The sequence below is a fragment of the Sinocyclocheilus rhinocerous genome, unplaced genomic scaffold (assembly GCF_001515625.1).
Source record: "Sinocyclocheilus rhinocerous isolate Xijiao unplaced genomic scaffold, SAMN03320098_v1.1 scaffold889, whole genome shotgun sequence".
In the NCBI taxonomy this organism is placed as follows: domain Eukaryota; kingdom Metazoa; phylum Chordata; class Actinopteri; order Cypriniformes; family Cyprinidae; genus Sinocyclocheilus; species Sinocyclocheilus rhinocerous.
This window is the reverse complement of record NW_015638024.1, coordinates 1,690,601-1,703,696: the sequence shown is the minus strand read 5'-3', so window position 1 is coordinate 1,703,696 and position 13,096 is coordinate 1,690,601. Positions and strand designations below refer to the sequence as shown.

The following is a 13,096-nucleotide window of genomic DNA, read 5'->3' as shown; positions in this document are numbered from 1 at the left end:
TTACAGTAAAACAGTAATATTGGGGGAAATTATTACAATTTGAAAAAACTGCTCTATTTATATTTATAATATATTTTAAAGTGTAATTTATTCCTGTGACGGCAAAGCTGAGTTTTCAGCAGTCATTATTCTAGTTTTCAGTGTCACATGATCATTCTGATATGCTGATTGGATTCTCAAGAAACATTTCTTAATTTTATCAGTGCTGTTATTTTATCAAATAACAGTTCTTGTTATTTTCAAGATTCTTTGATAAATAGAAAGTTTAAAAAACAGCATATATTTAATATAGAAATCTTTTTGTATGTCTTTACTGTCACTTTTTATTTAATGTATCCTTGCTGTATGAAGTATCCATTTCTTTAGAAAACAAAACAACAAAACTTACTGACCCCAAACTTTTGGTCAGTAGTGTACATAATATCATTTTTCAATATATATATATATTTTGTAGATATACTGTAAAATTGCTGGTTATGAGTACTTGTGTCACGCTTGCAAGCAATCCACTGTAATCAGTCTGTTGAATTTAATATCCTGTGTGATTCATTGGTCTGCAGGGTTACCCGCTAATAACTATTTCCTAAGGGACACAGAGCTGCCTTACTGAACGGAGAGGCTGATTTGAGCATTCATAGAGTATCGCATTTAAATCTCAACTCATTTTTTTGGCTTAGAGACGTTTGTATATTAAAAGATTGATTGTTTAAACTTAAGGTTTAGGTAATTAGTAATTGTTTAAACATTCCAAGGAATGTTAATTGACATAGAAATGAAAAATACCTCCGCAACTCTACAAACCGATCTTTAAAAATATATTTACAAACACCTAGACAAGTCATGGAAAGTAATCGGTCAAAAAGTAATTGATCCACATGTCAGCGTAATGATGTGTCGTGTTCAGATCCACCAATCACAGAACAACCAGTTCAACATGCATGTGCACGTGGAGTATGAGTGGAAACTCCGGCAAGATGACCTTTACGAGAGTGATGACGACCTAGATGACAAGGTAACAACATAAGAAGACTACACCTCCCATAACTTAATAGAACAGACTTGTACAGTATATAGTGCTAATAAAGCATAATACAAAAGACATTATATTTGTGTATCATGCAATTGATTATCCGGTGTTTAACAGTGATGGTCCATATTTGTAGATGGGCCCAGTGAAGAAGGAGCGCTTAGGAAGGCCATTCAGCTTGTATCACAGTAGCTCCGCCTCTCACGGTGGAGGAGGAAGTAGCGGAGGGGGGCTGTTCAACGTGGGTCGGAGGCTGGCAATGGCCCGGGGAGAAAACCGGAGGGATGTGTACGACAGTTCCAACTCTCAGACACGCAGCCTCGACAGTCCCCCTCCGCCACCCCCTTCATCGCCCGCACCGCCACTGCCACCTCGAGTCAGAGGTGGGAAACTTCTCTTCTTTTCTCTGCTCTTCTCTTCTACAGTCTTGTTTACTCTCCTCATGTCCTTTCCAGCTCCAAACATCCCCCCTCCTCCCCCTCCTATGAGCTCACCTGATGACTGGACGTCCCATGAAGTGAGCAGCAGTAAGAAACGAACCCCTCCTCCCCCTCTCGTCATCCGACACAAGCGCACCTACTCTGAGCCTGCCCCTCAGGTGCCCCCCAGCCCCCACTCTACAAACCCCACAGCCCATCAGCAGTGGCGGGCGGCACACCCCGGCCCTGTCCCCCACCTCCCCGCGCTCCTGGAGCGCGGGGAGGCTAACGGAGGCTAACGGCAGCTCCTCTTCCTCCTGCCACACTGCTCCTCACCCACTGCCCAGAAAAACCCTGGTGAGAACAGCATGACCTGGAGAGATGAGTATCATATTGCTCACATGTTGTTCTTTCATAGCTAAGGAGTTTTAATGTTCTCAGTTTCATTAGTCTTTTTTGTCCCAGATGTTTCTTCTGAAGTTCCTAAAGGAGAAATAAAAAATGTATCTACTTCACTTGGGTCTTTTTTCTTAGAAGAACATCTAAGCAGGAACCTTAAGAAAAAAATCTCATTTAATTTGGATCAGTCCAATTTTTTAATGTTTTTGTCATGCTCACCAAGGCTGCATTTATTGGATCAGAAATGCAGTAAAACGGTAACATTGTGAAATATTATTGTTTTCTCAGCTAAATTTTTTAGCACCCAATACTCCCGTTTTTATTGTCACATGACCCTTTAGAAATCATTGTGTTTTGCTTCTAACTTCACCTTCACCAGCTGTTTTGCATCAATCAATCTACCGGCACCAAACCGGCTTAAACCAGCCTGTATCCACATGGGAATTAGTGCTGGTCTGAGCTGGTTTTTTTCTGCAGGGTCTGGAGGAATGCTATTTTACTTTATTTGTCTTTGGCTTTTGGAAAGACAAAGAGTGATGCAGACATTCCTTGACATGTTCCTCATACGTGCGATTTCCCATCAACAAATTATTTTAAAAGAAAATCAATATTGGCTAGAAGCCACATGGTACAGTTTTTGCAACTTCTTGTTTTTGTTTTTGTGTTCAGATGAAGTCGAAGCTGAAGCATGTTAAAGCCATGTATGACTGTGTGGCGGATCATCACGATGAGCTCACCTTTAATGAGGGTGAGGTTCTGGTGGTACTCGGAGAGGAGGATGCTGATTGGTGGGTGAGTATAAGAATGAAAGGACAATTCATTTGAGATAAATTACAAAGAGAGATGCATGAAACTAGCACAACTATGAAGGAAATTCATTTCCTGGGACAAAGGTCAGTTGTACAGTTTAGTAGCCATTATACAAAATTTTTTTTCAGAATGATGAGGTTGACCAATCAGTATAAAACATTCCAGAGAGCAATGTAAAAATAGAATTATTAAGTCATGACGTCAGTTTTGAGGCCAATGTGGACAGCTTATTCGCCATGGATCCCCTTCGGAATGTCTGATATGTTTTTAGTATTGGATCTATGAAGAAAAAAAAGCTCTGTGGGTAAACTTCTTATTAGAAACGGTTTTAAATCCATTGTGTGCTTTTTAAATGTAAATTGCTAAAAAATCCTACCTAAGGATCAGTGTTATTTTAGTATTACATACTATTATAGTATTTATTAATAGTTTAATTCTTATATTTTCATTTTAATTTTAGCTTAAATTTGAGTAATTTTGTTATCTGCTTTTGTAATTTTTATTAGATTTAGTCAATAAATATGTATATATTGCTTTAATTTATTAATTATATTGATTAATTATTAATTTGTTTTAGTACTTCAACTTTAGAATTTATTTATTTTCATTCTGTTCTCTATTTTAAATTTTTTTTTTTTTTTTAATATTTAGATTTTATTTTATATAAGGTTTATTTCAATAAATCAAAAAAGATAAAAGTTTTACGTTTTAAGAACGTGACAATGTTTTTTTTTTTTTTAAACAGGAGTTTTAAAATTCACTTTTGTGTGACTGTAATTTATGTTGTAGAACATATCATGTATATGTAAATCTCTCCAGTAAACCCCATTTTTTACTATTTTAATTACCGGTACACATAAAACCAAAATCAATATAAAAAAAAAAATGGAGGAATCCATGGCATAAAACAGCTTATTCTCATTTGGGTTTGAGGACTAAAAACTGTACAGCTCTATTGTGCTTCCTTGTTTTACACGCCAGTAAATATAGTACATTTTTTATTTCACACTTTATTTCCAGTTGTCTTCTGCTCTTTGAAGTATTGTTGGCATAAATGACTCAAATTCCTTGTTACGCTTAAAGATGGTTTTGATGAGGAAGCTGCAGGGTTCTTGTTAGCCTTTGACAGACTCATGCTGTGTGTGCAGACGAATCCTACGATCCCATGGGAGCAGCTAAATAAATAACTGATCAGAGCAAAGCTCTCAGGGTCCATGTTTTATTCTGCTCTGCTTCCATATCTGAGTCAGAGAGCCGCCCATACGTCTCCAGCGGGCTTGCCTAATATCCTGCAGATTCTTCTACAGGAAAAATAGCCTCTGGATGGCCCATCAAAAGAATACATTTCATGTAGATTCATAGAGAGACACTTGGCATGCAGGAAAGAGCTTTTAAAATGAAATGGATCCTGTTTTGCATCTTATTTTAAACATCCTCACACGTCCCACATCTTTTGTGTTTGCCTCATTCCCTTTTCATTAAATCACAGCCGTTGTTCATAACATTACTTCCTTTATAATTTCCGCCCCTTCATTTAATTTAATTTAACATCCTTCCTTCCGATGACTTTAACCAGAGCCAGTAATATCTCCCTTTCAGCACGGCTACGTCGAGGGACAGCCAGACAGAATGGGCTTATTTCCAGCATCGTTTGTCTCTATGGTTGCTGAATGAAGCTGGCCAACGGAGCTGAAATCATAGCACGGTCTACTCTACTGCCAAAGCACCCTGGGAAATGAGGGGCTTGAAGTCTACCCACAGAGCCATCGGTAATGAAGAATCAGCATAACAAAGCAGCACTCACAGGCCCGTCTGCAGCGCCAAGAGAGATGGGTTATGTGGAACACGTTGTGCTGCGTGCACAAAACTTCTCATAGTTTGTGGTTCTACAGGCCCCTCAGATATGAGAATCATGCCCTCTTATCCATCCACAGACCAGCCTAGCCGAACGCTCATAAGAGTAAAATCTATCATCCTGTACGCTCCTAAAAATGCTCCAAAAGCACACACAGCATGAACCGCATGTTGTGTTACATTGAACTGAACTCAAATGTGAGGAATCATATATGCCAGATCACAGAATCGTATTGAGAAAGTATAATGCTGCTATTCAAAAAATGGAGAACAGCTTTAAAGCACAATCCTTTGCAACAGGGTAACTGTGTGAAAACGTAATTCATTCAGAAAGCAAATCAAGAACAAACAAATTAATTATGAATATTGTGTGTTTGGGTGAATACACAGGTCATATTTCGCCTACTTTTTAAAGAACAAAAATTTATTTTTTTGTACCAAGATTGTTTTTTTATTCAACATTTAAGCACATTTCCCTCCAAAATCTCAGTTTAAAAAAAAAATTATATTCTAAGGTTGAAATCTTATTTCCATTACTGTGTTAAATACTGTAAACAGTATTTTTTTTAAAGCAGGGAAAATACTATCATAATGCTGGTATGCAAGTATAAATACTTTAAAACTTAATATTTTTTGCATTAAAGTGATTAGAATGAGATTGTTTCACATTACAGCAACAATTTGGGAAGAAAGGTGCTTTAAAAATATATAAAAGTTGTAATAAAACTGTAATGGTCCTGAAACATTTCTCTTCTTTATGCTAAACAAAAGACACGGACATGTTTGAGAACAGGAGATTGTGAGATCACCCATTTATTGTTCTATTGTTTCCATAACTTCAGATGAAATAATCACTGAATAAATGGTTAAGTGGTTTATTGAAAACAGACCACAGATTAATCACAGAACATAGAAGCTTACAAAGATGTGCACACACCACGCAATTTGGCTATTACAATGGGATCAAACATCACATTCAGCTGGACATTCTTTGAATATGAGCTAACTCCTTAAAGTGCTTCGAGAGTCGAGAACTACTTGTGGCAGAAGACAATGTTTTAAAATCATGTCACACCCAGGGAATATTAAATCTGCGGTCACATGTTGAATCTGACTTCTAAACAAAACCATAAAAAGTCATTTGGCCACAGCTTTTCTTGACATTACTGCTCAATATCTTGGACTCCTCCTAAATAATCTTTCCAGCAGGGAGGTGGAATAAATATTCAATTTTAATTGGTGAGATGTTTCTCTACTTGCATTAGAGGACCTTATATAAATATAAACCATCATGCATTAAAAGTTGAAATTGTGGTTTTTACTTAAAGAACCTGATCGGAAAACTAGTGCATTGTGAGATATTTATGTATTGTGTAACTCATTAAAAAATAGGCTTGTATGTTTTTCTGTATTTTTTATTTATGCAGCAATATCAAATATTTTTTATTTTTAATACGGTCCTGGATGCCCTAAACTGTGACTTTTGAATTCAATTAATTTTTTATTGTTTATGCTTTGCTTCTGTTTCTAAATATATTGTTAAAACACACTTCAATGTCTGTTTCTTTTTAAATTTTGTCCAAACTATAATTCTTCAATGATGATGCCTTGATTTGAGTGTTCATAATATCTCTTCTCCACACAAACTCTGTAAACTGTGAAAGCCACTGATTGACATGAAGCAAAGAATGCAAAGCCAAAATACATTCGAGAACGAAGTCACAGAACAAATGACAGCTTGATAACAGTTGGCAACAAACATTGAAATTACAGCTCAAGTTTCAATCTTGTCACAGTCCTTAAAACAGTTCACAAAAATGCAACTAGTTTGAGGGGAAAAAGGGGGGAAAAAACACATAACATCTACCACTAGTAATTTCAACTATAAAAAAACAGAGATCGATTGTAATTCAGGAAAAGAATGATAATGGTTCAAAGATGTATGATATGAAATACAGCATGTTCTCTATCCAGAACTGTTAATCACAAGACCACTGAGAACACTCTATGGACGGCTTTGGTCTAAAGGTTTATAATGATATTAAACATGTAACACAAAAACAACACACTCTAAACTAGAATCTAGAATGTGTTTTCTCAGCTCTATGTGACAAATACATCTCCCAGCAAGTGTTTTGAGTATATTTAGCTGATTTCAATGCCAGGATGGTTAAATTAGGACAGAACTTTGAGGTGAGAAAAGTCCTTCAAAAATCAACACAGGAAATGTGTGGTGACTTGAACAATGTAAGTGCATCTCTGTAATTGTCTGAGGTGAAATCTAAAACAACAATTGTGAAAGTCTTAATACGCTATTTAAACTAATTTATGACTTTTAAAAACATATTTATTGCTTATTTGCTATTTTAAAACCTTATAATCCACAAACTCATCTAAAAAGCTTTAATGCACTGCAGGTTGAAGTTAAAAGTCAACATGAAATTTAAACTGACCTTGTGTACTTTAGTTCACCCAAAAATGAAATTACTGTCATCAATTTCTCACCCTCATGCCGTTCCAAACCTGTATGACTTTAAAAATATAAAGTCAATGGGGTCCAATGTTGTTTGAAGCCCAATGTTCTCCAAAATATATTCTTTTGTGTTGCAAAGAAGAAAGAAGACTATCCCTTTAATACTGGACTCATATTGCATGATTTATCATTGCGTGTTATCTCAAAGAAAATTATCTTCATAATCTTTCAGCAAGACTTTCCTTTCGGCTGACGTCAAACTCTCCAACCAAGCACCAGATGGTCTCATCTGGTATTTAACACCAACTTTTCATGATCCAATCAACTACCAATGATAAAAATCAAGCCCCACCCCTTTTCTCATAAAATATGCTGTTGCACTAAAAAAAACAGCTTTGTGTTGACTTTAAGGCTTTAACACCCTGAAAACTACCTGCAAGCGAGTGCCGCTGATGATCAACATCTTTCTTGCAGTGTAGACAGATTTTTTTATTATACATGAAACTAGTTTTGTCATGTTGCAAACTTGCAGTGCAGACACTGTGAGAGGCTAGACAGAACAGTTGCAATAAGAAAGAAGTACACGAGGCTCAGATCAAGCTGTTTTGCTTACTTTTCGTCTTCTTTAAAATTTCAATGCCCGACTTGGGAGGAAGGCAACATCCGTCTTTTTCTTCAGGCACGTAACATGCTGTGAGAGAACAGGAGGAGTTCATTTGGTCTTTGGACTACAGCTTGATGTCTGTGGGTTTGGTTCAGTGCAGTTCACAGTGGTCAATTAATGGTACGGCGGATCACAGATCTGTGTCTCTTTGGCTTCCATACAGCTGCTGTGCATCCTGGCCCTGCATTTGCATGGCTTTGAGCTGTACCAAATCAATAAAGGCCACAATTACAGGCTCATCTGTACAGTTTGATTTTGCCCTCTTTGTTGAGCCTCTGAATTATCTCAGTCTCGAAATCTGCGTTATGGACGCCCGTCTTTCGAAAGGCGCCGGCATATCTGTTGTACTCCCAATAGTGGTGCCAGTTTCCTTGCTTGTCTGCCCCATATCCAAACACTGACACCTGTTGAGATTGAACATCATAACTGAAAATAGTCTGGTCACGCAGAAATGATTATCTTGGCTGTAAATCAAGTACAAACCTCATCACAGAGATGCAGAGCAAACATAATGGCTACTATCCCGGTGGAAGGGTACCTTCCATGACACTCTGTCCATTTGTCATGTGTGTACTTAAAGAAGGCTGGATTTACAACTATCACCTGGACGGGACACATGGGAGGATGAGTTAGGCTTAACAGATGATGCATTTATGGATTTACAAGCTTTAGCATGATTTACACTGACCTTGTCTTTGTCAGCTTCCACAAGATTTTTCACTCTCATGTACGTCCTGTTTGGGATATATAAACAGTTTTAGTGAAGAAAAACAATTTAGGAGTGATTTTGCTTAAAATCTATGTTGCACAATTTTCAGAGAGATTTTGACATACATTTTGATCTCTCCTGTGGAAAGAGCGCTGGATAACCACTGCATGTCTTTCAGTTTGAAGGGAAGAAGGACGAGATGGACACCAGGTCTCAGATCGATCGCACTCTCTGGGTACATGAAGTGGTGGGTGGTTCGGTTACCAACATCCTCTTCAAAACCCACAGTCATGGCCTTATTCATTCTGTGGGACGTTCCAGTCGAAATGCATTAGTAAAAAACTCACTTACACTTATCGGTTGTTTCTCCAAAAAAAAAAAAAAAAAATGCCTCCAAGCATGTCGCTGCAGCCCGGAGACCTTAGAGTGGGCGGAGCTTATGTCTCAAGTAGGCGGAGACACTCAAAATTGTGGGGTTTAGGGGCGGGGTTAGGTATGGACCTTCCGATTCTGCTACGCCGTCTTGTCTCTGGCTTCGGGCTACAGCGAAAATCGGGGCTAAAATCTAGTCTAGTTTGTGGGCTTTATAAGTGCCAGTTCACATAGAACATATTTTTGTTTCCCCGCATTGCTTTTTAATTTTTTAAAATTTATTTATTAAAATAATAAATGCATCACGACACGATCTCATGAGAAAACACGAGTAAGCAGATTGTACAATAGCGCACAAATGAATTTGCGTGAATTTTGTATAAATTCATACAAATTAAGGTGACCACTTCCTCCCAAAAAAAAAAAAAAAAATGTTCATGAATTTGTTCACGTTTCACTCTCAGATACTTTTAAAGTCAACATGAATCAGTATTAACATTTTAATTACTTCCTGTTTTTTTTTTGTTTTTTTAAGTGAAACAAACACAAAAAATATATTTAAAAAAAATGTCTCAGTGTTGTTTTGTCCATACAGTGAAAATCATTGGGGTCCAAGGATGTTTTGGACCCCTTTGACTTTCATTGTATGGACAAAAAGATATCTTTCAAATATTTATCAAAATATTTTTTTGTGCGGTGTAATTGCTGAATTTTAATTTTGGGGGGAATTATCTTATTAGAAGTTTAGACCAAACATACAAAGAGCATAAAACACACCTAATAACAACTGAGTGGGAATCTATCAAGGCTCCGTATTTGGACCTCAACAGATTCCCTGAGTTTCCAACAACTGCACACTTCTGGCACTGGTTCTGCCGTGGCATCTCGTCCTCAGGTGGAGGGGACATTATCTTAAACATCTTCTGGGTGACGTCCTTGATCATTCCATCAGATGACTGCAAAGACTATACAAAACAATATCATAAATAAAACTCATAAAGCTAACCTCCAAATTTCAATCTACTAATCTTTACATCTTTAATGTTAAACGGGAAGATATTTTGGCTATCCCAACTAATCCAATCTTATTGTACATGCAGAAAATAGTAGGGGTGGGAGGAAAAAACAATGATTCTGCATTGCATCGCGATTCTCTCTTCAACAATTCTGAATCTTCGAAATTTTCAGAATCGATTCTGAGCTCATTTTTTCCCACATATGCGGTATGGCACTTGTATACACTAGAGACCGTTTGCTGCCAATAACACAAACACACACACACACACAAAATATCAAATAAGTATAAAAACTTGCATAAAGTTTCATGGTTGAAGTGAGAGAAACGTGCAACTTGCTTGATAAAAGTAGCCTACTTATACAAGTAATTTAATTTAATGAAAATGCATATATAAATTTGATAATCCGAGATGGTAAACTAATTAATAATAAAAAAGATTGTGAGGTGCCTAAAGATTCCCACCCCTAAAATGTAACCTTCCAGTTGACTTGCCACATCTCTTCCATTTGTTTTATTAATGAAAGATACTGAAAGTAAATTCATTATATCTTTACAAATACTTTGCTTTGAAAGTACCCAGTAGTCACACAGTGAGAAAAAAATCCTGTATAGAAAAAAAGATGCATCTAGATGTGTAGATAATCATTTTATCATCGCATTGCAGCCCTCTGAATCGTAATCGAATCAAAGGCACCTAGAGATTTCACTACCAGAAAATACTGCCCAACGTTTCTGTGCCATGTGAAAACGTTTGAGGAACACCAATGTCAGGTTTATCCGAGTGTGTTCTCATAGCCTGCAAAAGCCTGAAAGCCTTTAATTAGGCTAAATTAAACCTTACTGAAACACATGGCTGGGCCGAAGGGCCTATTTCTGCCCTTGTTCCCCTGGGAAAATTACTTTTTTGTTTAAGGAAACCAGATAATGACTGCAGCTCTGGGGATCCACCGCCATTGCATTAATGATGTTTGGCAAACAGACATGATGGTAGTAAGTGAACTTGAGAAGGTCTGGAATGAATACACCAGCTGTTGTCTTCCCCTGGTGTGTCCATGTGCCAGAAAGGGGAAATGATATCTACAGCTATGATGATATGACTTTAGAGGCATGCCTGAGAATCCCAAGAGCTATTCTGTCTCTTAAGAGAGGCAAATGGCTGTCTATAGACTATAAAATGAATCTAGGAACAAATCCAACATTAGCTGTCCCACTCATTGCAGAAACTGGAAAACTAAATGACATATTGAGTTTTTTTTGTCCAATGATCATGTATTTATCTGATCATCAGTTGATATGATATTATATATTTATAGTATTAATATAAATATTTAACATTATTATTATTATTAATAATAATAACAACAACAAATTATATTACATTTTATATTTTTAAATTCATTTAATTCAGTGTCTGTCATATTGTATTTTATATATTCACTGGTCAAAAGGGTGGTCAAAAACTGGTCAAATATGTATATAAATGACACTACATACAATGTCCAATACACTACATTAATTAATTTTAAGTATATAAACTTCAATGAATTAAATACTTTTATATTTACATTTATATACAGTACATTTAAATTACTTATAAATAAATATTTTCTCAAATTTAAGAGTAAAGCGATTAACAAAGAGCATGATTGTTCATAAGTAGGTTATGCAGTATTATAGTCAGTTCTATCACTGCTCAACTCCCAAGTCAGTCGAGACATAGGTCAGCTGCCACATCAGTACCATTTTGGTGAGAAAATGCAAAAACAAAACTACTTCACAATGACTACTGATATTGGAAATAAGGATGTGGTCTAATAGTAGCTGGCCACAGCACTGCAATTTCTTCATTATGGGTTAGAGCAGAGGTCTTCAACCCTGCTCCTGGGGACTCACTGCCCTGCAAAGTTTATTTCCAACCTGCTTCAGCACACCTGCTTGTGTTTTTTCAAGCTGTCCTGAAGAACTTGATTAGGTGCTTCAGGTGTGTTTGATTAGGGTTGGAGCTAAACTCTGCAGGACAGTGGGTCCCCAGGAGCAGGGTTGAAGACTTCTAGCGTGTTATTCAAAATGCAAACAATCTATTTTCTAAATGTAACTTATTGTGAATTATTCATCCATACGTTACAATGGAATGTACATCACCGTATGGAATAAATGATCTGTCATTACTTCTGTTTAAAAAGGACACATTAAAAAACAGTGAACCACAATGCAGTAGCCAAAGACACTCCATGTATTGGCAAACATTGAGATAAATTGTGAATTATTTGATGAATGATTCAACATATCATGCAAACAATTGAATTCAAATTTTAAAATGTTTGACAGCCTTAGACTAACTAAATGCAGAAATTAAACCAACAATCTGCCACTTACCAGCCACCACTTCAGAGAAAGCGGATCTATGTCATCATCCCTGCCGGTGAGGTAAGGTTGCTGTTTATGATCATAGCGTTGGTCAAACCACTCCGACACACCCTTGTCTGCAATACAGGAAGGACAGCTACAGGAATGACCTCGTCTTGGCTCTGTGATAACTGTTTGTAACGGTGTCTGGTTCTTCATTGGTAACCTGACATCGTGATGAGTGGGTAAATCTGTGATGGGCACAACACTGGCCTTCTGAATGGTGTGAGCAGCTATCATTAAAAACAAAATAGCACCTAGCAGAGCGCCTAAGTACAGTTTTCTTCTCAACATCATGGTTAAGGCAGACTAAACCTCGGGGTGAATTTTCCAGAGGAAAGATTTAAAGGAACCACCGCAGTAACAGGAATGCACTTCTGGCTTGGCTTGTTCCTGCCAAATGGATTGTGGGTTTTATGGTCTATGATGAGTTGATTTACAAAACAAAATGGCATCTGAGGTGGAAAATGACAGGATTTTCAGTCCAGGATTGTCCATTATGGCTTTGTTCTAGCTGTCCATTTCGTCATGATTTTGCAAAAGCCAAAGCACAAGGCCTCACAGTGGAACACGCTAAAAAGAGACAGACACGCTGTTTCTCAGTTTTCAGTACAGTGAAGGAAATGAGTCAGAGGCAATGCAGCTTCACTTCCCGTCTGTACAGCTGCATTTATATTAAAGCAGCACCCACTTCTGCCAAAGCTCCTTATTCCTGAAAAATACAGAAGAACATCAACATTTAGAAAGACTTTTTCATGATTTAATATTACTATTAATATTAATATATTAATATTAAGTTAAGAGTCAACCACGCCTACCTAAAACAGCTCGTTCTAACACGCCCCCACATGTCTACGTCACGATGTGGGAAGATTTGCATAACACCGCCCAAATGTTCACGCAAAGAAAGAAGTCGTAACTTTTATTCTCGCTGTAGTATTGTTG

General features: G+C 37.1%; 1 protein-coding gene and 1 pseudogene across 1 annotated transcript in view; one reads left to right on the top strand and one right to left on the bottom strand.

The window, feature by feature from the left end:
• LOC107749505 (arf-GAP with SH3 domain, ANK repeat and PH domain-containing protein 2-like) overlaps positions 1–4,982 on the top strand; it is a 29,005-nt pseudogene extending 24,023 nt beyond the window's left edge.
• Positions 4,983–7,084: 2,102 nt separating this feature from the next.
• The window catches only part of LOC107749442 (CMP-N-acetylneuraminate-beta-galactosamide-alpha-2,3-sialyltransferase 2-like), a 16,981-nt gene continuing 10,969 nt past the window's right edge, over positions 7,085–13,096 (bottom strand). Inside the window, exons 2-7 of the mRNA XM_016564600.1 lie at positions 12,122–12,863; positions 9,505–9,692; positions 8,481–8,660; positions 8,335–8,380; positions 8,130–8,249; positions 7,085–8,050 (exon numbers count right to left, since the gene is read on the bottom strand). Of these exons, the coding sequence (XP_016420086.1) occupies positions 7,883–8,050; positions 8,130–8,249; positions 8,335–8,380; positions 8,481–8,660; positions 9,505–9,692; positions 12,122–12,448 (1,029 nt within the window). The 5' untranslated portion in view covers positions 12,449–12,863 and the 3' untranslated portion in view covers positions 7,085–7,882. The remainder of the gene's footprint in view (positions 8,051–8,129; positions 8,250–8,334; positions 8,381–8,480; positions 8,661–9,504; positions 9,693–12,121; positions 12,864–13,096) is intronic.